Raw genomic sequence first — 26932 nt, forward strand, 5'->3', positions numbered from 1 at the left:
TAAGAGAGAAATTAGTCGGAACACTAAATTAGCTGTATACAAGACAGTGTTCAAACCAGTTTTAACTTATGGATCTGAGAGCTGGGTCAGAAGTAAAACACTTGACCAAAGACTAGAGACCACAGATATGAGAGTCCTGAGAAAGATTATAGGCATGAACAGATGGTATCAGTGGCAATATCATATTAAAAATGAGGATATTAGGAAAGAACTTGACATTGTCAGCATCCAGGAATGCGTTAGCAGATCTAATCTCAGGTGGTATGGTCACTTAAACAGAATGGGCGAGGAAAGATTAACAAAACAAGTGTTCTCTGCCAGGTTCGCAGCAAAACGACCCAGTGGAAGACCAGGATATAGGTGGATTGATACAGTATAAAGTGCTTTAGACGATAGAAATATAAGATCTGATAATGTTGGAGTGTTGACAAGTAACAGACTGATTTGGAGGAAAATTGTAGATAGGAAATTAATAATGATGTAATTTTTTTCATGTAGTACTATCATATCCTGTACATCCCTTGAGGGTACATGGCAGGAATTTGATGATGATGACGATGAGTATTTATTCCAGACACCCAAAATACTCTTATTCAGCAAGTATATGTAAATATTAAAATTTTGTGTGAATATAATGCAGAAATTAAAGTTAGATGAACACAAACCCACATCATGATTATTCCTTTAATATTTTCAGAATTCCTCCCCTCACTATATACATCGCCAGTCATCATTATCATCAGATTTCTGATATTCACCCTCAGGGGTTGTACAGGATATTATGATTGTAATTGATGAAAAAGTTACATAGTTACTAACATGTGATCAACAGTTTTCCTCCAAATTAATCTGTTAGCAATCAAGAATCCCCAAGTACATTCCATAGAAACTTTTAAAAAATAAAAATAAATCAATAAAAAATCTGTGAGACTAGAATATAGTAATTGCAGTTTGTTTTAGCAGAAAGTTAAAAATAAATAAATAAATAATTAATAAATATAATAAATAATTAAATATAAATATGTAAATCCAAAATAGTAATTGTGTCATTGCTTTCATTTTATCTTTTTTGCAGTCTCTAATCAGTGTTTTTTGAATATTTCTAATCCTCCTTATTTGTTATTAAAAACTCTTCATATGTAAATCCACTAGAAGATATTCAAGTGTATCCTAATCCTACTTTATGTTCTTAATAATACTACCATGAAAAAAAAATATTAAAATTTTTTTACTAATAAAATTTCTGTTTTAATCATTTTCAAGCCCACACCTTAGATGTTCTCATAAAAAGGCTCCCTTTGAAGTACTTTTTGGGGAACCGTACATTATTGAAGAGTTATGTGGTGTAAAGTTTCATATAACTCCAGAAACTATTTTTCCATTAAACACCAAAGCAGCTGAATTCCTTTATAATGATGTTCGTTTGCTGAGTAGAATAACAGACTCTACTGTTCTTTTGGATATCTGTTGTGGTAATTACATTTTTTACTTTTATTTTTATCCCCTCATATGTGTTGATATATACATATATAAAACTATTTCACTGCTACTAAAACTTTGGGTTCCTCTTATTATATACTCTATTGTATATTCCAAGTATACTCTTAATTTAGAGAATATAGTGCTAGTGATGCAAGATGAAATTCATTATCTTTTAATAACACTTTCTTTCTCCTCTCTTGGATTAAATTGATACATATGCTGCTATATATGTGAATACTTTGTATTCACTTAATACAGCAGATCCTTCTATAGATCTCACAGGAGCCTATATGTAATTGTTACATAATTCAAGATTCAGTATAGTCAATTTGATAATGTTTCTTGCCTAACTGGTTTTCAGAAATAAATATTCTCAAGAGTATTGATTCAGTCAGGGTAGATACGACATTTTTTTCCCCAAAAGTTTTTAGTAGGCTTTTGAACTTGATTCTCTGCTTTCTCTGAAGTACTTCATTTGCACCCATAAGCTCTGTTTCCTGTATTGTGACATTCCATGACATGATAATTATGTTTGTTGGTATTTGCTTACATAGTATAAATGTTCAAACTGCAATTAATTGTCATCTTCACATTTTATAATATTTCTGTAAAAAAAAATAATAAACATATTTTGCATATTAACTCAGCAACAAAGTTTCATGGAAAATATTGTCTTCTAGCAGACTGTTTGTTCGAACTAGTTTAAACATACGATTCGTTCAGTTACTGAGTTAGAAATAACAATTGATCAAAGGCCACAGGTCATAGATATAAGAATTCAAAGGAAAATCAAACAATGAATGGAAAGTATCACTGGCAAAACATAATAAAACCACAGATAATAGTAAAATTCAACTATATTAATAATCAAGAATGTTTAAGCACTACTAAGACAGCATGGTCACTTAAACAGGACAGAAGTGAAAGATTAACAAAGCAAGTATTTGAAGCAAAAATGGGTAAGGAAAAGAACCAAGGGGGAGAGCAAGAAGACTAAGTCCCACTCTGGATCTTTTCCTTGTCATTTTTGCTGATCTTTTATCTCACTTTTTTTTTTTTTTTTTTTTTCGATTATTAGGAAGGTGTCAGAAGATTAAATTATGTAAGTGCTGATTAGGTTGAAGACTGATATACTTATCATATCTGAAGAAACTGATAGTTATGAAATTTTAATTGCGTTGGACTCTCATATCTAGTAAACCTTATATAGTGTATGCTAGATGATGATAACTATCTAATGTTTGTTATTTCTCAGCAATGAAACAATTAATACACAAATTATAAAGAGGCATCTCTCAAAAAAAAAAGTAATCTCAACATCTAAAGAACTCCAGCCTAATCTACTTTGCAAATATAGAAGGAAAAAAAGAAGTAACCTGTTTCTTCTTTAAGAAGCAGAAGTGTTTTTTTCCCTATGGTGCACTTGATATCAGATGGCTATGGAATGTCTTCCTGATATACCATAACTCTCTACTAATTTTACAGAAGGAAGAAAGAAAGAAACAACCATTCAAGTATAATCTACTTTGAATTTCAAAGTGTTTGCTGGGATTTTATGCTGCATTTCAGACATCTTATAAGTGCCAAGGTCTCTTACTTGAAAATAAGAAATTTAAGGAGAAGAAAATACTACAAATAAAAAAGGAAAATCAAGTTAAGCAGTGACTCTTAAGTAGAGTGCCATAGCAAGTCACTGGTTACAATAATTTATTACAATAATCATTAGAGCTGAAATTCTTCCTGTTATAATTCTAGGTATAAGTTGAATATTATCAGACTTCCAGAATAGATTGACATAGATATTTAATAGGATATAACCTGCCAATTAAAAGTCTTAAATCCAACTAAGAATAATAATTAAAAAAAACAACAACAGTTAGATAGAGCCAATTTTTTTTTTTTTTTTTGAATCAGCAGCAGAATTAAAAAAAAAAAAAAACTAATCTAAATGAATATGATAGTGTGCAACCTTTTCAAGATTTAGAGTTAGAAAATGTTAATTCTTAGACCTCCTGCCCAACAGCCAAGGTTAGCCTAAAGTCCTAAGAGGGTGTCCCCTCTTAGGACTTTAGGCTAACCTTAAGATTTAAGACTTTAGGCTTCTAGTCTAGCATCCTTCACTTATTGTGTGTTATTACAATTTTTATATTGAATCTCAGATGATATCTCTGTTACTGAGACAAAATACTGGAACTATCAAACATACATTTAATTTTTTAACAGAAAAACAAATAATTATTTGTTCATGCTGTTTTCTTTCATTAAACCTAATTATGAGTGAAATAAGAAGAAGACATACGTAGAATACAATCAATGGAAAAGAAAGGGTTTAAGGACAATATTGGCCAAATGGATGGATAGAATAAGAAATGTGAACATTATGAATAATTTTGGGACTAGAAAGTGTTGAGGAAATGCATGTGAACTCTTGCTTGAAGTAGATTGCACGTATAATGAAATAAATTTAGAAAGAATACCAAGAAGAATGTATGAAATGAAAATTGAGGGGAAAAGACCAAGAAGAAACCACACTAGAGACCAGATGAGAAAAGATTTAGAAAAAAGAAACTCTAATAGTGTTCACAAAGAAAGTATATGGGAGGATAGAAAGAAAGGGAGAGCTCTGATCTGCCTAACATGACAGTTTCTCTGAGAAATTCAGTGATCTTCAACCACAATCATGCTAAAAGGGGAGAGTAAAGAAGGCTGGGGACTTCCTCTGCAAACACCTCTAACTTGCATCGTTCTGTATGTATGTTTGTATTTGTATGTCTTTTAGGTGGGAGATGAATTTTATCACCCAGTGAGATCACTACTCTGCTTATTGGAGCCTTAAGTTCCTTGAAAATTCCATGTTTGATTTATAGAGAAATTTTTCCAGATTATCTAACCATTAGTCCATAGGACTAATGTAAGTTTACAGCCTTTTATGGGTGGAATTCATATTAAATTCTGAGATTGCATACAGTCCTCTGAAAATTCAATCTGACTGGACTAAAATTTTATATAATTGGAACTCTCGAACACAAGAACTCTCTTCAAATAATTCTCCATTTTAGGGAGAATTATATGGAGAGAGTTCCATCCTTTTCAGATAACAGGTACATCGAACTGGTTTTGAGTAAATTTAGAATATGGCTGTTTCTTATATTGCTAAGGATCATATGAAAAAAAAATCCTATATAATCAGACTAAAGGAAAGGAAATTAAATTCCAAAGTGGTCTGTGTTTCCACAGATATGTTCACTGTTCTCAACCATTTTTGACAAACCTTGGTATGTAGTTGTTTCTTGCTTGGAAGGTCTATTGACAATTTCTGCACATTTGAATCAAAATGGGGGACAGGGTCGTAAAGGAGGGAGAAGAAGTAAAGGAACAACACAGACACCACTAAAGAATGCATTGTTCAGCTGATTTTGACTTATTGTTTTTAAATTATTTTATTTTATTTTTATTGTTTAGATCACCCTCACACGGAAGGTTTCAGTTTGGGAATCTGAATCATTTGCCATCAGTCATGACCTAACACAAATAGTCAATCTACTAACCAGAATACCAGATTTTACCAGTGTTCTTGATCTTTTCTTAACCACCTCTCCCTCCAAATACTGTGGATGTCTGTTCTCACCTTGGCAACTCTGACCACAATCTTATTCAAGTCTCCTCTACAGTTTGCCCTCTGCCCAGCCAATCTCAGCCTTGTACCTTATGGCACTATAATTGTGCCAGCTGGGATTACCTCCAGAATTTTTATGGTGCTTTTCCATGGTCAGATTACTGCTTTTGCTCTCATGATCCAAACACCTGCACTGAACTAGTAACCGAAATAATTCTCACTGGAATGAGTCTTCATTCTCCACTCCACTGCAAACCCCTGCTTCTCATTCAGCTTACACAACAGCTCAAAATGTGTAAAAAAAAGTTAACAATGATTTCAAAGTAAATGTCATAAGAATGAAATACAATAAACTTGCCTCCTGCTCAACTGGCAATCAAACCCTTCTGGTCCCTTGCCAAGGCTGGTTTGGCATAACTTCTGCTCTTCCTTGTTGCCACGTCTCTTGCATCTGATGGTACTTTTTTTTCTCCAACTCCTTCCTGGACGACCAAAGCAAATCATCTTCTATACTTCCACAAACTTCCCACTGCATGCCTCCTCTGAACTTTTGCTAAAAGGATATCAGAAAAAAAAAAAAAAAAAAAAAAGCTCATTAATCTTGATACTAATAAGGCTCATGGTCCAGATGGTATTCCTCTGCTTATGCTCCAGAATTGATACCCATCCTGTATCATCTATATAAATGTTCATATTCTACTGGCATCTACCCAGCTGCATGGAAGCAAGCCCACATCCAAGTTGTACCCAAAAAGAGAGACAAAAAGTCAGCCATATAACTATTGTCCCATTGCTTTCACCTCAGTACTTTTAAAAGTGATAGAGAAGATTATCAACAACCAACTTCATTACTTGGAGACTCACCAGTTAATTAGCGATCACAAGTGTGGATTCCACCATTCTCTTCTTACAGAGCTGTTAGCTAATCTCACCTACCTTTGGACTCAGACCATGGAAAGATTTGGAGAAACTCATGTTATCGTTCTTGATAACATGAGTTTCTCCAAATCGTATCTGGCACTGAGGCCTCCTGAACAAACTGCCAATTCATGGCCTCCCTTCTGCACTTTAGGATTGGATTGCCAGCTTCCTCACTAGTCGTTCATTGTGTGTCATGGGTAGATGGCTTCTTCTTATCAGATTTCCCTATCAATTATGGAGTGCCTCAAGGTCTCTGCTTTCACCCACACTTTTCTTCCATTACATCATTGACCTCCTTTCTCTGATTTCATATTCATTCCTCTTAATCATTCACTAAACCCTCCTGTACTCAAGATTTTCCATAACCAGTAACTTGAACACTTGACCTCCTTAACATCCTGAGGAGAAAGCAGCAAGGAAGCCAATAAAAATAATGACAACAGAAAATAAAATTTTTACATGAACAGATGAAAAAATCCAGACACACTTTATAGTAAATAATGCTAAAAAAATTTTCCATGGAATTAAAAGCCAAAAAACAGGTCCACATATGAAAACAACAATAATCAGCAATAGCAGTGGGCAAACACTAGCCACTAGAGATGAAATAGTGAACAGGTGGGGTGAGTACTTTAACAAACTCCTAAATTGTGATGAACCTGCTGAGTCTTAAGCAGAATACTTATCATACTTGTCACCTAGAAAAGAAACAGCAAAGCACCAGGTACTGATAAAATAGTATCTGAACTCATCAAATAGGGGAAAATGAATTAACCACTTATATTCACAAGCTGGTAAATTTCACATGGTAAAAATAACTGTATAAAAAGGGATTAGTATTATTATTACGGTGTTGGATCTTGAATGGAGAACTTTTAAAAGAAATTATATATATTAACTGTAAGTAAGGCTGTAAATACTTTAATGTAAAGTTATAAAAATAATCTTGTCTGTCCAAAATCATGTAAAGAATTTAGTGCGAAAAATGTAGTTAAAAGAGAATATTCTATGTAATGTGAGTGGCATGATAAAATGTAAACGAGTCCAAAGGTCGCGTGTGAACCGTCCAGTTGAATGTGTGGCCTGAGGCAAAGGCATTTACAAGGAAAGCGACACTCGTTTGCTTTTCCCGGAAGACACTAAAATAATGCTAAAAAAAGAAAAGACGAGAAGATAAGTGCCATGTGGAAGAACGTAGCAGAGAGAGGGTGCCAAGGGTGCACAATAAAAGGGGTTTTATTGTGCACCCTTTTTTTTTTTCGCTGTGTTCCTGGTTCCTGATTTCTTGGACATTGGGTCTCTCTCGCCTCCTGATGGATTCTGGATCACCCTTGGATGTTATGTGTCGATACCCGTAATTCCAGAGTCCTGGCTAGCTTCAGAGCAGAATAGCCCAAAGATCCGGCAATGCTGATGAGAACAAGCAGCAACTGTGCGAGATCAGAGGGGGCATATCGACAGCTATTCAGAAAGGCCAGATCATGCGACCGCCATAAGTGACTACGTGGGCGAAAGCCAAAGGAAGGATTCGAGCTGTATTAGACAAAGCTGTGAACATAATGAACAAACCTGGTAACCTTGCCAAGAAATGGTAATGTACAGAAATTTGTTGTATGTTATCCAGTTAGTTAAGAGGAAAAAAAATTGTAATGTAATGATCGAGTATGGACAGATCAATCTAATATTGATCCGCTATCAATATTAGAGAACTTTAAGTGACTATTTAGCAGTGGCTAATTTCCATAAGACAAATTGTCTGGAATGATTATAGATGATTGTAACAAGTTTAATGTGAGAGACTAACATAGTAGACAGAATATTGATTAGAAGTATATAGTGTGTATATTGTGTGTGTTTAATATTTAATTTAAGAGAAGGATTTATTGCTCATGTACTAGAGTGCTTAATTGCTTGATATAGTTTGATTTAGCATTACATTAAACTAACTGAAGGTGAGATATGTCTAGTTGTATGTGTCTTAAGATTCCAATAAATATGTTTTGTCCTTTATACCTGAGTTTTGCCTATGATATGAATTAAAACTACCACTCATTAATCTGAACCATAGCGGGAGGGGGATTGAAAGAAAAGTATATTATGCTGTTATAGAGGTTACGACTGCAAACTAGAATTCACATAGCCTTAATAGAGTGTTTAGATAACGAGTTTAAGTATTAGATTTATTCACCACTGTGCATCAAAATCTGGGAAGGTCTCCCTAAATAAGAGTCCCCTCTAACCTAAGATATAAGCTGGCACAGCATAAAAAAATAATTTTGTCAATATCTGAAAAGGAGACAGCCCCAGATAGAAATTTAAAGGATTCATTCTAAATTAAGGAATAACCTTTAATAGTTAGGGTAAACACATGACTAATCTAGGAATCGGCCAGAGATATAGAATTTGCCTTCCTTATAGAGTGAGTATACATAAGAAGTGATATAGATATTAAAGTCAGAAAATTCTTGGAAGAGTCTTGTAGTTATTGTAGAGAGGCAAATTTATAATGAAAGAAGATTATAAGAAAAAGTAACAACGGGCAACTCCAAGAAATCCTTAGACTCATTGAGGGAAGCCCTAAACATCATGTCAAGAACTATCCAACATTTGCACAGTATCTGTCATACTTTGGTGTGAACTTGTTCACAGTCATGGCACCCACAATAGACTCTGGCAACCTATTCCACTCATTCGCTAATCTCCAAGCAAAAAAACCTAACCTAGTTCTAACACCCTTGCTAACTACACTCTTGTTCAGTTTCCATGGATAGCCCCTAGTTCCCACTACCACACCTGTTCTAATAAATATCCCCTGAATTAATCTTGTAAAAACTCTGTAATTTGTATGTCGCAATCATATCACCCCTTTTCTGCCTATCAACCAGTTTCTGTAAACCACAAATCTTCAACCTGTTCTCGTAAGGTTCATTCCATAGACCTGCTACCATCTTGGTCACTCATTTCTGGATCCTCTCCACCTCCTCCTGATCATCAAGAAACCCTGGTGCCCAGATCTGCGTGCAGTAGTCAAAATGTTCTTCTTTATCGAGCCCCTAATAAGGGCCCCTAAACTGACACAATCAAAAATGAAAGGTTGGTTCTTCTTGGGGATCTAAATAGCAGAGTAGGAAATGATTGTCAGACATACAAAAATATTTTGGGAAAATTTGGAGAAAAGAGCAAAGCTAATAATAATGACAAATACCTGTTGGATTTTTGCTCGATAAAGAAGAACAATAACCTGCTTGTCTCTGCTCATGAAAGTATTCTTCAGGAACCAAGTGATCTAATGAGCTGCTTTAGCCACTTTTGCTATGTACCTCCTAAACTTTAACTCTCTATCCACTAACACTCCCAAGTCTCTAGCTTCATCAATTTCTTGGAGTACAGTACCACCAATATGGTATACAGCTGGTAATCTCACCTGAATGAATAATTCATTTCCTTACACTTTGCCACATTAAACTGACATCCATGTTCCTTAGCCCAGTTTGCCAATCTATCCAAATCATCCTACAAAATTTTGACATCATGTGTGTTCACTATTGCTCTACCCAACTTTGCATCATCAGCAAATAACTGAACAGTTCCTCTCAGATCCTTTCCTATGTTATTAGTGTACAAATTAAACAGTAGCAGTCCAAGAACAGAACCTTGTGGCATGGCACTATACAGGCCTTTTTTAAGACTCTGCTCCTGAATAAACTACTCTTTGATATCTCTTCATCAACCAACCTCCTATTCATCTCACTAACCCTACTCAACTAATCCCAACTCAACATCACCAGAGTTAAAGATCGGCACTATCAACATAAGAACCCTGAATGGCAAAGAAATGGAACTAGCTGAGGAATTAGATAAGTACCAGATCGACATAATAGGGGTGACTGAAACAAAAAAGACAAAAACTGGTGAGATCTTTCTGAGCAATAAATATAAAATGTTATATTCAGGCAATGACAATCAAGGAAAAGAAGGAGTAGCCATAGTATTCAACACTAAATACGAGGCTAATCTTCCTCAATGGCAGGCAGTTTCAAGTAGAGTGATGTGGGCAAATATCAGACTGGGGAACTGGACAATGAGACTTATTTGTGCCTATGGTCCCACAGAAGATTCTCCTAAGGTAGAAGTGGAGGAATTTTTTGAGGCATTAGAGAAAGCAACTGACACAATCAAAAATGAAAGGTTGGTTCTTCTTGGGGATCTAAATAGCAGAGTAGGAAATGATTGTGAGACATACAAAAATATTTTGGGAAAATTTGGAGAAAGAACAAAGTTAATAATAATGACAAATACCTGTTGGATTTTTGCTCAGGACATGGACTGGTTATTACTAACACAATGCTCCAACATAAAAATGTACACAAATTCACATAGAGAGAAGAAGCAAGGAATAAGAAAAGTCTCATTGACTATGTTATTGTTAATAGTGATGTTTTCTCAATGGTGCAGGACAGCAGAGTGTACAAAGGATATTTGAAATTGGAAGTGATCACTATTTAGCCTTGAGCAGGATAAAATTGAATTTAATATTGAAAAGAATAACATGTAATCAAGTTTTAAAGCAAATAAAAGTTGAGCAGCTCTCAGATGTTAACTGTAGACTAAAATACACAAAGATTATTGAAGAATTATTGAAAAAAAAAATTGAAGAATGAAAGAGTTTGAGAACAGGAACCAAACCTTGGAGATTCAGTGGCAAGCCTTGAAGAAAACACCGATTGATTCAGCCACAGAGGCATGTGGTGAGGTTGTCTGCAAGGATAGAAAAATCAGAACTCCATGGTGGAAACAGGAAGTTAAAGAGGCAGTGAAGGAAAAGAAGAAAGCATATCAAAAATTCCTGGCAAATAAGTCAGCTTTTGCTCTTAGAGAATACAGAGACTAATGCTAAACACTGTGTAAAACTAGCTAAACAAAAGTCATGGGAAGACTTTGGTAAGAACATAGAAAATAAATATCAAGAAGGTGGCCAGATATTCTGGAGGTTGTTGAAGAAGCTCACAAATGGAAGGAGGAAAGAGTGCTGTAAAAGGAATTAGAGATGATAAAGGTGATATGAAAACTGGAGAAAAAGATATCCTTGAAGTATAGAGTAATTACTTTGAAAATTGCTAAATGAAACTAGCAGTGATGACAGCACTGATAAAAAAAAACACTGACCATGCATGCAATCAGGAATACATATCCATACTTGTAGTAGAAAAAGCCATCAAAAGTCTGAAATATGGAAAGGTAGCTGGAGTAGATGATATTAGACCAGAAATGCTCAAGTATGGAGGTATAAAAGTTTTACAGTGGCTACACTGCATAGTTCAGAGGGCCTGGACAGAAGGATGAATTCCAGAGGATTGGGGTAGAGCTCTCATAGTACCCATATATAAAATGAGAAATAAAACTGATTGTGAGAATTGCAGAGGTAATTTTCTACTGAGTGTTCCTAGTAAGATCTATGCAAGTATACTTGAGAAGGATTGCAGAAGAGAAGCTTGGTGAAGAACAAGCTGAATTCAGGCCAAATAGAGGCTGTCAGGATCAGAACGTCACTTTACGACAAATAGTTGAGAAGTCACGGGAATATAACAAAGATCTGTATTTAAGTTTTGTAGATCTGGAGAAAGCATATGACAAGGTGCCAAGAGAGAAGCTATTCAAAACGCTACGGTTGTATGGTGTGAGTGGATCATTATATCAAGCAATACTTAGTCTTTATTTGAGTTGTAAGTCCGCAGTTAGAATTGAAGAAAGTACAGGGAGATGGTTTAATGTTAAATCTGGTGTCAGCCAAGGATGTACATTATCCCCCTCTGTTATTCATTATCTATATGAATCACATTATGAAGGAAAGTGGCATTAAACCTGATATCAAAATTGGAGATGTTAATGTCAGCTCCATGCTTTTTGCAGATGATGTTATACGTCTAAATAAATCCGCTACAAGTCTGCAAGATTCCCTGACTAAATTGAATAACTGTTGTGATAAATATGGTATGAAGGTCAGCAATAACAAGACAGAGATAATGAAAATAGGCAGAAGCATTGAATGTATCAGCTGCATTGTGAATGTAGAATCTATAGAACAAGTAAGAGATTTCAGCTACTTAGGCACGATTTTTAGTGAAGATGGTAAATTAAATATGGAAATAGACAACAGAATCAACAAAGCTGGTATGGTAGGAAGTCAACTGAATACATTTATATGGAATAAGAGAGAAATTAGTCAAAACACTAAATTAGCTCTTTACAAGACAGTGTTCAAACCAGTTTTAACTTGTGAGTCTGAGAGCTGGGTCAGAAGTAAAACACTTGACTAAAGACTAGAGACCGCAGATATGAGAGTCTTGAGAAAGATTAGGGGCGTGAACAGATGGCATCAATGGCAATATCATATTAAAAATGAGGATATTAGGAAAGAACTTGACCTGGATGCTAACAATGTCAAGTTCTTTCCTAATATCCTCTTTTTTAATATGATATTGAAATTGATGCCACCTGAGATGTGACCATACTACCTGAAATTAGCAGAGCTAATCTCAGGTGGTATGGTCACTTAAACAGAATGGAGAGGGAAGATTAGCAAAACAGATGTTCTCTGCCAGGGTGGCAGGAAAAAGACCCAGAGGAAGACCAAGATATAGGTGGATCGATACGGTAAAAAGTGCCTTAGAAGATAGAAATATTAGATCTGACAATGTTGTAGCTTTGACAAGTAACCGATTGATTTAGCAGAGAATTGTAGGTAGAGGTTGGTAGTGATGTAAATTTTTCATGTAGTACTATCATATCACACCCTTTGTGGGTAAACGTCAGGAATTTGATGATGATGAAAGTATGCAGAAATCACACTCAAGGGAGAAATGACCAGTTTACCTTTGATATTTAATTTAAAAGTGCCACTTCAAATATCTTGAAATATTGATTACTCAAGAGGATAATTATTAGTACAGAAATAAAAACTAGAATACATGACTCCTATAGATCTTTTGATTCACTACATCATTTACTATATTTCAAAATTCTACCAAGCAGTGTTAAAACAGAAATATACAAGACAATCATAATATTTACCTATATTTATCCATCATTAGACATTGTTTTATGTGGAGCAGAAACCCGGAGCATAACAGACCAAGATGCAAAAGCTTTGCAGATCTTTGAAAATAAAATCCTCAGAAAAGTGTATGGACCTGTAAGTGATAATACAATAGGCAAATTGAGATGGCATAATTATGAACTATATGAATTTAGATACCCACTTCTAGCTGATGAAATCAGAGCTTGCAGATTGACATGGCTTAGACATGTGGAAAGAATAGATGAGTAGATAAAGGCTAAATAAGCATTCAAGATGAAGCCTGATGGAAAGCAACCTAGAGATAGACTGTAGCTGCACTGGGAGGATACTTAGATTTAGTTGTGGGAATCCAGGACTGGAATGAAAGAGCTCAAGACAGAAAGGAATGGAAGAAGTTAGTACTTGCAGCAAATAATCTTAGAAGTTCTGCAAGCTAAGGAAGAAGAAAATCATGTAATGCTGTCATAGTAGCCTGAATACCCCTTGAAAGTACATATTAGGAAATTGATGATGACGATGATGATAATTTGGTTTATATGAAATCAAATTATCTGGCCAGGCCATGGGGCTTGATATGTTAAGTGAAAGATGAGATATTATTATTATTAGTACGTGACACCACCAAGGAGTCCAAAGACTCATCAAGAGAAGGCACCTACTCTACAACTCTGTCTCCACCACTCAATCCACCAACTACAGCAAACTGCATCATTTACACCAGGGGTGGGGAACCTTTTTTTGTATCAAGGACGAAAATTGCTAATTTAAAAACTTCCATGGGTGAATGGTAAATTTTAACTCTTATATATAGTGTTTGTAGTGTGTAATATATATCTTACCAGACGTATGTAAATCATATTATATGTAATATAGCTATTTTTGGTTTTGTATATTTAATTATTTAAATTAAAAAAATTAAATTATAATAAATTTAAATTATTATAAAATTTTATTTACATGTACATACGAGTACATCAGCAAAGGGGCGAATTGAAATAGACTCGTGGGCAAAATTTCGCTCATGGGCGAGAGGTTCCCCATCCCTGATCTACACCAACGCCATCTACTACCCACTACCACCACTAGTATTTTCACAGACAATCACAAACATCCATGCTCACGGCAGAATTCGAACCCACACCTTTTTGGCTGGAGAATAGATACGCCAACCAGGCTGGCTATCATATTTTATGATAATTCTATGTAATCATACTTAATTTTTATTATTTCAAAAATCCATGTTTGTTTGATTATCCATTGTTTTTCAAAATCAGGTAACTTCATTTAAATTTGGAGCTTTGTTGGTCAGTGAATGTTCTTTCCTTTCTTTGGGTAATATGCAGGTTCTCAGGCAAGATCAAACATTTTTTCTATGGTTATTTACCTCCAACCTTTTTCTGGTACGAACAACATTACTTCTGGAGCTATCTCAGACTTTTCTTGTGAACATGTACCTGCTGTATAGACATATCAGATCTTTCCCAACTGTTACCCACATTTTGGGTAGATCTGATTCTGTACAGAAGAGAGCATTATGATTATTCAGCTCTCTCCCCATGTCTTATTGAATTTATTCAGCTCCAACTCAGTAATGTAGCTTGTCTGTTTCTGGTTTATGCATTTTTAAATGGATGGTCAATGAGGTGTCAGTCAAGCTTAGTTGATCAAGTGGATGGCACCTCTGCTTTCCAACCTACAGGCTGTGGTTTAAAATCTCACTGTCATTGATATTTTGAAGGTAATAGGTGATTATTATTGCTTAGTATGAGACTGCTTTTAGAGCATGTATCCTGGCCTTCTTCAAGTGTCATCCCCCTAGAAGGAGGTTGGCAACCATGTCGCAGAACTTTTTTCTTTCTTTTGCTGCTCTGGAACATTTATGGTAATTCAAGCCAGTCCAATCCTTAATGCCTTCAAATCACATTCTCCTGGGTCTAGTTTACATCTCCCTCTTTTTCCATCCAGTTTCCCTTCTAATATTAATTTCTGAATGCCTTCTTGTCTAGTTAGATGTCCAAAATATTTAAGTTTTTGTTCTTTAATTATTTTCATTCATGTTCTTTTCATTTTCTCTGTCCATGATATTTTCAACATTCTTCGGATAGTCCACATTTCACTTCTAATTTTTTCTCTGCTTCTTTATTTTGAATCCATGTTTCACTGTTGTAGAGAAGACTTGACCAGATATAGTATTTCATTAATTTTTTCTTTTGTCTATGTTAGTGTCTCTGGATGTTAGAACAGTTTTCATATCAATAAAGACTTTTCTTGCTATCTCTATTCTTCTTTTTATTTCTTTAAGGGAATGTCCTCCATCTGTAAACATTTGTCCCAAATGTATAAAAGACTGAACCTGTTCAACTTTCTTTTTGTTAACAGTTATGTTTAATTTCTTATTTATTGGTTCTTTTGATATAATCATGTACTTTGTTTTCATTAGGTTAATAATTAATCTCATGTCTAAGCTTCTGTTGTAAATTTCTGTGCCTAAGTTTTGAAGATCATCTTCAGATTCAGCTATAAGGACTATGTCATCTGCATAGTTTATCTATCAGTTGATATATGTTATCAACTGTATATTTAGTGTTCATGGATAAGAATACCTTGTTTTATGCTGAAAAGGCTGTGTGTTGTATGTCAAGAAGATTGAAGTTAAGAATAATGGTTAAGGAAGAGCTCAAAGCTTAATGTTCAAATCTTGTAGCAGAGATTTGTCAAATGAAGTGCTCTCATCACAAAACTAAGGATAGGATTTGAAGTTACTGAAAGAGGGTCATTTGCATATAGCTAGGAAATACTCTGTTAGTGAGGAAATATGAATAAAGAAAATCATTCACTGTGACATGTAATGATCAATGAAAGAGAAAGGTGGTAAATCATTTGCAAAATTTGGAAGGCAGATCACTTTTTGCCAGTAGGCTTCTAGATTCATAATTATAGTAACTCATGGGTGTTCAAGCTACACATTTTTCAATTTGTACTACAAATTGCTCCACTGATCTGTCACATGAAGACAGTTCGACTGCATTTTTTCAAAGTGCATTGAAACTGGTCTAGTGTCAGTAAAATGTATGTATGTATATATATATATACAGGGTGTTCGGGATAAATTTGACAGTTTCGTAAGGAAAAAGAAAATCTTCTTTGTATCTATTAAATTTAATGAATTGACAAAAAAACATTACAGGCAGAGTTAATTACAATACTATCAACAAGATTTACTCAAAATAACCACCATTAGCATCGATCACAGCTTCAATTCTGCTTCGGAACCTCGAACAAGCTGATGCTACAGTCTCCCTGGGAAGGGCCGCAAAAACTGTTTTAATTTTATCCATTAACTGGGCTTTTGTATTACTGGAAGTGCGATTGGTGTCTTTTTCAACTGCGCCCCATACAAAATAATCCATGGGGTTAAGGTCTGGGGAGTTTGGAGGCCAAACATTTGGACTGGTGAAGTCGTAGAAATTTTCAGACAACCATTTTTGACTTTTCCCAGAGGTGTGGCAAGGGGCCGAATCCTGCTGCCATACATACGGCCTACCATTGGCTACCCTTGTTATCCAGGGCTTGACTACAGTTAGCAACTCCACGAACAAAGCCCGAATTCCAGTGCCAGGGTTCTTCAACACCTGTTCCTGCAGATTTGCGAGGAATTCTGCTGTACGAACGCAATCAGATCGTCTGCTAGGGATCTTTCTTCTTGCTACATCCTCGTAGTCACCATTGCAAGTCTCTAGTTCATGCCTGATTGTTTTTACTGTATTCAGGGAGCATTGGGCAGCAGTCGTAATATCCTTATTTTGATGGCGGGCACGAATCATCATGATACAAGTTATTCTCTTCCATGATTCAGGTGGGTTCCAGCTATCCATCCTTTCTGACATCTTGTATATGAATGAAGAAGGGTCCAAACTTTTAAATGAAGAGAAGTGTGTGTTAATACATGTAACTTACGGAAAAATATAATTAATTATAAATATGTCAAATTTATCCCGAACACCCTGTATATATATATATATATTTATTTATTTATTTATTTTATAGGGTCTCTAGGAGTGGCAATGGCATCACATGTACAGAAAGTCATAGGCATAGACAGTGCTTCACTGCCAGTTGAAGATGCTGAATGGGATGCTCATTTTAATAGTAATGTTGTCATTTTCATTTAATATAATCTTATAAGTGAAAAACTGATATCATTACTTAGTGCTGTGTTAGTTGAGATAAACAAACTGAAAATTGATTAATCGTGGATTTGTTAATTAAAGTATTTTAATTTAATAGACAAAAAGGAGGAGGGGGGTATGAGGGAAAATGTCGGTATAATATCATCATCAAATTCCTGATATGTGCCCTCAATAGATGGTACAGAATACTACTATGATAGTACTTGATTACATGATTAAGTTTATGTTATTATTAACATCCTATCAGTAATTTTACTTTCAAATTAGTCTTATCTGTGACGGCTCCAATATATTGTCAGATCATATATATGTTGGCCTGCATCAATTCACTTAGTTCTTGATCGTTCTCCTTTTTTTTCTCTCTGTCATTCATACACCCATTTTGTCCCCCCCCCCATTCTATTGAATACTAATAATATCAGGTTCCTTTTTAAATGTTAATTTTTAATATGATTCAGCCACTGATGCCATCTGTTCACTGTCCCTCAGAACTCTCATATTTATGCTTTCCTTTCTCTAAGTAATTGTTTTATTTCTAATAAAACTGATTCATTGGTTAAAATTAATTTTTGTCATGTATGAAGCTTATTTTGAATTTTGGCTAATTTATTAAACATAATACAGATTTTACTTATGTAATTTTTATTAACATAGAATTTTCACCCTAGTATTGAGGTTATCTTAATATTATTTAATATAACTTTCAAATTATACAACAACTAGAACAGAAACTGGTAGATTCAACAATGAAAATGTTTGAACTGCATGTACATGATATAGTGTGAAATAGTAAAAGTAAGGTTCGAATAAAATAACATTAACAAGAGATCATTAAATTAAAAATAAATTAATTAAAGAACTAAAAAAATAATTCAGGAACTTGTGAAGAATGCTTTATATCATATTTTTTTATATTAGCATTTGATAGTTATATAATTATTTTTTTTTGAAAAACTTGAATCTTCCAAAGGAATTGATTGGTGGCCATGCATCAAAATAAACATTTAGACTGCATTAAGTTCCATGAGGCAGAACAGTTGGGACTTATGGAACACGATATCTCCACCAGACATCAAATCCTTTGGAATAACATTAAGTTCTCCATAAAAGTTATTATTTATTTATTTGAACGTTATATAAAGAAAGTTGTGAAACCTTTCTACATCATCCAAACTTAAAAGCGATGGGCTAAAATTATCCAGCTTCATGGGAAGTAGTTCTTCACAAGTTCTGAAAATACTTATTTATTTTTTTTTAATTTAATGATTCCTTGTTCATGTCATTTTTTTAGAATGCTAATGTATTTAAACTATGTCACTCTATATTACATACCACTCTATATAATGAATAAAGATCTTGAAAAACTATTTCATGATATTCTGGATGTCTAAGTAATCAGATTGAAAGATTATTAAATGAGACAGACATAGGCAAAACAGTTTCAGTTTCTACTGGTTTCTGTTCTAGTTGTTTAATTCGAAAGTTATACTGAAGATGACCTTGATATTGGAGTGAAAATTCTATGTTAATAAAAAGTAAGTAAAATTTGTATGGCAGTCCCCCTCTCCCATTTGCTGGTTTGCTTTCTGCAGTTTCAGTTATCCACGGTCAACCCCAGTCCAAAAATATTAAATGGAAAATTCCTGTAATAAACAATTTATACATTTTAAATTGTGTGCCATTCTGAGTAGCATGATGAAATCTCGTGCTGTCGTGTCTGGTACGTTCATCATCTTTTTTGTCCAGCTTATCTACGCTGTACTGTATATGCTACCTGCTCATTAATCACTTAGTAGCTGCCTTGGTTATCAGATCGACTGTTGTAATATCACAGTGCTTGTGTTCAAGTAACCCTTATTTTACTTAATATTGGCCCCAAAGCACAAGAGTGTGATGTAGGCAGTTCAGATATGCAAAAGAGAAGCCATAAAGGACTTCCTTGAAGTGAAAAGGTGAAAGTTCTCAACTTCATAAGGAAAGAAAAAAAATTATATGCTAAGACTGTTCAGAATCTATTCACATTCACACAACTTTTATTACAGCATATTGTTATAATTTCTATGTTATTATTACTTACTGTTTTTAATCTTTTACTGTGCCTAACTTATAAATTAAATTTTATCATAGGTATGTTTGTATGTGTGTACGTATGTATGTATGTATAGGAAAGAATAGTATACGAGGTGTGACAGTTTAATTCCTGGAATGGCCATGTAGTGTTGCCTGTGTGGTGATTTGATTGGAGTCATATGAGTAATTGCCTTTGTACATGTTTTAACTAATGTGTGCATAAACCTCAAGCCGATAGAGCCATTTGCTAGTTGGCTATTTCAAAAACAATAGAGATCTGCATGTAAACTTTGGCGTAAAAATGTGTGATCGAAATTTGGAGCAGTGTGTGTGTGTGTGGTAACATCAGATTTTGTCTGAAAATCGGCAAAACTGCTACTGAAATGTTGGAGCTGTTGAAAGTGGCATATGGTATTGGATGCTCTGAAAAAGTCAAGTGTCTTTGAGTGGCATGAGATTCAAAGATGGGCGAGCAGATGTGAACAATGACCCCAGAAGTGGGCAACCAAAAACAAAAATGATGGACTCAAATGTGAACAGAGTGCAAGATTTGGTATGGTCTGACAGATGATTAAGTGTGTGATTAATGGCTGATGAATTGCAAATGAATCGAGAAACAGTCAGGGTAATTTTAAGCAGAATTGGGTATGCGAAATATTTCTGCAAAGTTTGTGCCTCGGATCTTGACAGACGAACAGAAACATCGGCAGCTTCAAGTTTCTGACTGATCTTTCTGCAAATAAGCATGTTTCTAAGAGTAATTACTGGTGACGAAACCTGGTGCCTCCAGTACGATCGCGAAACAAAACACCAGAGCATGCAGTGGAAAACTCTGAGTTTGCCATGTCCGAAAAATGCATGCATGTCACATTCACAGTTCAAGACCATGCTGGTGTGTTCTTTGATCACAAGGAGATAGTCCAGTATGAATTCATTGAACATGGACAAACGGTCAACCAACAATGCTATTTAGAGGTGCTGAAAAGATTACAAGATTCTGTGAGAAAAAGACCTGAATTGTGGCCTGACAACTGGATCATCCATCATGACAATGTGCCAAGCCATAGTGTGCTCATCGTGAGAGAGTTTCTGGCCAAAAAATCGATTACTCAATTAGGTCATCCTGCTTATTCACCCGACTTAGCTCCCTGTCATTTCTGGCTGTTTCCAAAATAAAAGATGCACTAAAATAATAAAGATTTTCTGGCATCGCTGATATCCAGCATAATGTGATAAAGGAACTCGAAAGTATTCTGGAAAAAGAGTTCCAGGCCTGTTTCTAAAAATGGGAACACTGTCTAAACCAGAGTATAAATGCACAAGGGAACTACTTCAAAATGCAACAGTAGTTACTAATGTATAGTTCTGAACATGGTTTTTTTACAGGTTCATTCTGGGAATTAAATTGTCACACCTCATACACAGGGTTTGGTACTATCCAGTTTCAGGCATCCACTGGGGATCTTGGAATGTACCCCCCCCCCCCCCCCCCCCCGTGGATAAGGGAATACTGCTGTATTATGTTTAATTAGTTATCACGGCTTATGTTCTTCCAGTTCGTCAAGTTATTTTGGCTAATTTATTCATTTGGCTCTTTTTATATCAGCTTTATTTATTCGGTTGCCTGTTTCCATATTTATGCCATCTTTACTTAAAATTGTGCCTAAATAGCTGCAATATTTTACCTACTTTATAGATTCCACCTTGGTCAACCATTGCCAAGAACAGAGAAAGGTGGAAAGACTGGAGGAGACCTTCGTCCAGCAGTGGACAGAAAATGGCTGAAAGGAAGAAGAAGATAGGTTCCACTTAGAGTGCAGTTGATATTTTTAATTTTTCTGCTCTTTTTCAGTTTTTATTGTCAATTTTCATGCCAAATTCTTACAGGAGTTACATTCTTAAACTTCACTCCTTTGTAACTCAGTGTTAATCGTGACAGATATGAGTTCATACGCAATACTTTGAATCATTTAATATAATGTTGCTAGCAGTGCTAAGTACTGTGAATCCTTTGTTATTCTTGTTTATTGTAAAAGTAAAAGCTCTTGTTCTAATGTTACATCATGCTCTTCTTCCTTAACACAAAAGTATGCCACTTTATCTTACCTAGCTGGATTGTCTGAGATACACATATACTAAATCTACAATAAATGCAATTGAGGGAGGGAATTTCCTTACTTCCAATGAAAGTGCCTTTTCATCTGCATTCTTAAGAAAGTCCTTATTTACTACAGAGCTGATTACCTTAAATCATAAGAGGGCTGCCATCTGGTAAAAAAAAAAAAAAATCACAGACTGTTCTCTGTAACTCTTCAATGCCTATGGATTCTGAGGTTTCGACTTTTCAGGATAACTTGCATCTCAGATATGAATAAGTTTTCTAGCACAGTTCCTTCTTTCTGCCCAGAAGATTCTGTATACTGAAGTTTTGTACTCCTGTCTTTCTTCATCTACTTGTCACATTTCTCTAGATCATGACTTCTTATAGTAGTCTTGCTCCCATGTTTCTCCTTCCATTAGGAGTTATTCATGACTTTCAGCATTTCCAGACTTCCAGCCATCATTCCTTTCCAGCTTTTGAATTTTCTCCTTCCTGTTTATTTATTTATTTTCTTCTGAGGTACTTCTCATACTTCTTGGTAATCATGTAATTTGCACATGTATCTTTTAGTACATGACATTATGACTATTACCTTGCTGATTTGCTTAACAATCACAAGTCATGTCTCAAGTTAAGTTACATACTCTGATTCACATTCAGCTTTCTTTTCTGTAGGAATTCACGCAGAGAATGAGTCATGAGTAAGAACTGAATTCTTACATAGTCATTCTTACTCATAAAGGTAATTGCGAGAATATGGGAATATGCAATTTATACTAATGCAAGATGTATCAGGAATAAGTGGGAGGAGTTTTTGGCATTGATTGGTGCAACCTCCAAAAGTTATAGGCATTAGTAAGACTTGGTTGTTGACAGCATATGTAGTTACAGGGATAGAATGTGAGTGTAATAGTATTTTATAAAGATGTTATAGATAGAAAAGAGTTAAGGCCACAGAGGATGGAGGGTTAAGAGTGTTTCATAGACTGATTACAAGGATTTAAGAGACAGGATCATGGCCTAGAGACTGGAAGATCAGTTTTTATACAACTACATAAGAAGAGAGACATGAAGAATTGCACTATAGACCTATTAGTTTAATCTCTCATGCAAGCAAGATTTTATTCAAGACCATTCTAAATAGGATTGAGGCCATAGTTTTAGCAAGCAAGTTTTAGGAAAGATAAGGGTACTAGAGATCAGAATGGTTGCCTTAAACAGATCATAGGGAGTTTAAATGCTTTATACTTTTCTATGGTAATGTGTTTCATAGACTACTCTAAAGCTTTTGACTGTGTTCAGCATTTGAAAGTGTGGGAAGAAATGAAAATAGCAGATTTTCCTCAACACACAATCAAGTTGATAGCTAACTTGCACAGTGAGCAAGAAGTAACAGTAAAAACCAGTGTTGGATTAATTTATTGGCTTCAGGTTGGAAAGGGAGTTAGGCAAAGATACCTACTTTCTCATCACCTTAGTATCTGTTCTGAGGACGTCATGCATGTAGCATTGGATGAGCTTAAGACAGGAATTAGGTGGTAGATTGATCAGTAATCTGAGGTATGCTGATGATACAGTACTCCTTTGTAATGACAAAGAAGAACCAAATCCTTGACAAATCCTCTGATCAGTAAGAACAGAGAACTTCAGTTCTATACTTGCAAGACAAAGATTATGGTTCTCAAAGGATATACAGACAGGGAAGCTCCTGAGAAACAAGTGTACCTTAATGGACAAAGAATTGAGGAAGTTGGCAAGAATCCATTATTAATGTGAAGAATTGCTGTTCAGATATCAGAAGAAGATTAGGAATGGCTAAAACAACAGTCACAGACTTGTCTAAAATCCGGAAAGATGAATCTATCTACACAGGAACTGTGGATGCAGCTGTTTTTCTAACAGCAACTTATGGATGTGAAACATTATTATTATGTGACACCTCCAGGGAGTCCAAAGACACTCATCGAGGGAGGGCATTTCCTAGGATGTATGAATTCCTACTCTACCACTCTCTGTCTCCACCACTCAATCCACCAACTACAACGAACTGCAACTACACCAACGGCATCTTACTGCCCACCACCACCACTAGTATTTTCACAGACAATCTTGAACATCCATGCCCATGGTGGGAATTGAATCCACGGCCTGTTGGCTGGAGAGTGGTGTTATAGAAGGAGGACTTCTCAAAATAGTAATAGAAGGTAAAGTTTCTGGAAAAAGAGAATGGGATAGACTGTTAATGAAATGGATGGTGTGTCTGGAGTGATTGATGTTGAGAGTGTAAGCCTCCAGAAAAGCATACAACAGGACCACCTGGTGTGGCACATCACTGAGCATCTGAGTGATCATACAACATTTGATCATGTCCAGTGAATACGCGGATGGTTATAAAAATGAAGAAACATGATACACCATTTCAGACAAAATAAAGTATCACTTCCAAGAGAAAAATTATGAGCGTGTGTAATAAATTATATGAAAATGTATTTGTTGTTTGCTGACATAAGTGAAAAATATAATGAACTTTTAAGTTCTTATAATTTATGGAACTTTAAAACTTTCCAAAAGATGTTTGTGGAGCTACATTCATTAAAGGCAGGGCTGGCTCTACTGACGGTGCAAGACGTGCATTTGCACAAGGCGGCAAAGTTGGCATAAACTATACGAAAAATAAGGGAGAAGGGGTGGCAAAATATGCTACTGCACAGGGCGGCAAAATTCCTAGGGGCGGCCCTGATTAAAGGTAGACAAAAACTAAGCCTTCTAATTAAATAATATTCCAATAAGTGATGTTTGTGACATAGTCAATATAATAGAAGTACTGAATATATAAAAATTCAAACAGTATCATGAAAGCTAGAAAAATTTTGAATGTATGCACATTCTGTATGGGTTGGATTTGTGCAAATAGAAAGATGAAAACAGAAAAAGATGAATATATATATACACACACACACACACACACACACACACACACACACACACACACACACACACACTAAAACTAGATACTAAAAATCACAAATTTGAGTTCAGATTGTCTCTAATCCATTGGACTGCATGTGGGATAATCTGGAACAGGTCCGTCAATGTGCTCTTAAAACTCTGCAGTGTGGTAGTCCTGGATAATATGATTGACAATCTGTTGATCAGCACCACAGTCACATGTTGGGGATTGACACAAGCCCTACTTGTACATCATGGTAGCACATCTGACATGGCCTATCCTCAGGCAGTTCAGTGTGCTCCATTGTCATCTGGGCAGGTCAAAGCCAGGGGACCTCTGTTGTGGGTCTGTAACGAGGTGTCCATTTTTTATTATTGAAGTAAGCCAGCGATTCTTCCATTCAGTTTCGGGAGAATATGTATCTGGTTGCTGATTTTTTCAGATCAGCTTGTGGTACTTTAAGCAAATAGGTTCAAAACTCGCTGTTAGAGGGCTACACGGTGTGTAGTGTTTTCAGAGAGCTCCCGAAAGTTAAGTATAATTTTGAGTGAAAATTAGAATATAGGCTTAAATCATAACGTAATATTGTTTAATTTTGGTAGCTTGTTGTGTCTGTGTGATTTTGGTGTGAATTCCTTTTTATTTAATTTAGTATTTTAACAATACGTTTCATAGAATGACGGCAATGCGACGTAAGATAATGGCGTCCAAAAATACGACGCCTTTGTTCAAAAACTGTAATGTGAGGGAGTTTGTCCAATGTGATGTGTGTGGGATGTATGCATTCCCGAATGAGGCTGGAGTTTGGATTGAAAGTGATAGTGGTGGGAGAATGTGCAGAAAGTGTAAGCAAAGTGAGGAGTTGAAGTATGTGTCAGGTTGTGAGATAGTTATGGTTAAAGAAAGCCAGAATGTGAGTGAAAATAGTGGCTTGATAGGGAATTGCGATGTTGTGCAAGATGGCAATGAGAGTGGTGATCAAAGAAAGAGTGAAAGCAACTATACAGAGAGAGAAAATGGTTTAAATGAGGAATTATTTGTAGGAAGTGAGATCGCTAGGTTGCGCACAGTGATACAAAATGCGTAGCGGCAATTAGAGCACCTGCAAAACTCTTTCCAGAGTGATTTGACTAATGTAAATAAACAAGTGTTTGAAAGGAAAAATAAGCGTAAGAGTGAGAAAGTTTCTGAAATGAAGGAAAGAGTGTTGTATGGTGACTTGTTATTAAGAGGAGTGATAGATGGGAGTTTAACTAAATCGTACTTACCGGGTACAAAATTTAAGGATGTAAGTGAGAGTATTAGAGCGCAAAAATAGAGGGTGAAAGAATTGATAGTTGTGGTGGGTACGAATGAATTGAAAGGAGATAAATTTTTTATGAGAGAGGACTTGAAAGTATTTTTAAAGGTAGCAAAAGAAAAGAGTGACAGTTAGAATGCTGAGTCTGTTGCCATGGTATGACAGAGAGGAGTTTAGAAGGAGGGCCATAATTGCAAATGACGATATGCACACGTTGTGGTGTGGAATTCGTGGACGTGTGGAATGAATTTGATGGGCGAAAGAATTTATACAAGATGGATGGCCTGCGTTTGAATGGATTTGGTGTGCGGAGACTGGAAAGAGTGTTGCTGAATGAAGTGAAAATGGATGTACAGAACCAGGGAAATTAGAACTACCAAGGAGTGGGGTGGGGGGAGGAGTGGATATGCGGCCATCAGTGAGACAGTTGAGTGTAAGAATGTATATAATGTACCCGAGCCAGTACTAAGGACAAAAAATCGGAATGGGATAGTTAGAATAACGCATCAAGGGGTGAGACAAAGGGACTACTGCATTTTATGTATACTAATGAGTATTAGGAACAAGAAGGAAGAATTTTTGGCCTTGATTGGCTCTTCCTGGCCACAGGTTATTGGCATTAGTGAAACACGGCTGACAGAAGATGATATAGTTAGTGGGATAGAATGTGTAGGTTATAATGTGTTTAGGAGGGACAGAGAGAATAAAATGGGGGGAGGGATGTTATTGATGATAGCTGATGAACTGCAGCTAAGGAGAATTGAAGTTGTATTGCAGGATAGTGAAAAGAGCTCATTTGAGGCTATTTGGTGTGAGATTGAGACTGGCAGAATAAAATATGCAGTTGGGTGCTGCTATAGACCAGGTGATGGAATAGATGGTGGAGATAGTATGCATAAACAAATTGATGAAATGAGTGGAAGGAGGGTAATTATTATGGGGAATTTCAACTATGGTAACATTGATTGGAAGGAGGAGAGGACACATGTGAGGAAGGAAATGGATTTTATTCAATTATTAAGGGATAACTATCTGAGACAGCATGTAATTGAAAATTCTAGGGGTGTGAGAGTGCTTGACCTGGTAATAGCATCTGAGAATTTGACTGTAATGAATATGACCATGTTGCCACCTATTGGTGAAAGTGATCATACGTTTTTGACCTGGGAGGTGGCTAAAGGTGTGGAATTTTCGATTAAGACAGGGTATATGTGGAATTACCGT

At 35.6% G+C, this 26932-nt stretch overlaps 1 protein-coding gene across 2 annotated transcripts in view; it reads left to right on the plus strand.

Moving 5' to 3' along the window:
* LOC150096408 (tRNA (uracil-5-)-methyltransferase homolog B-like) overlaps nt 1-26932 on the plus strand; it is a 137846-nt gene that overhangs the window by 91123 nt on the left and 19791 nt on the right. For both annotated transcript variants that reach the window (XM_090409196.1, XM_090409195.1), the window contains exons 9-10: nt 1264-1472; nt 17145-17246. In XM_090409196.1, the coding sequence (XP_090265322.1) occupies nt 1264-1472; nt 17145-17246 (311 nt within the window). The remainder of the gene's footprint in view (nt 1-1263; nt 1473-17144; nt 17247-26932) is intronic.

The sequence above is a fragment of the Typopeltis vanoorti genome, chromosome 19 (genome assembly GCF_054136105.1).
Source record: "Typopeltis vanoorti isolate ZY-2024b chromosome 19, IOZ_Tvanoo_1.0, whole genome shotgun sequence".
In the NCBI taxonomy this organism is placed as follows: Eukaryota; Metazoa; Arthropoda; class Arachnida; order Uropygi; family Thelyphonidae; genus Typopeltis; species Typopeltis vanoorti.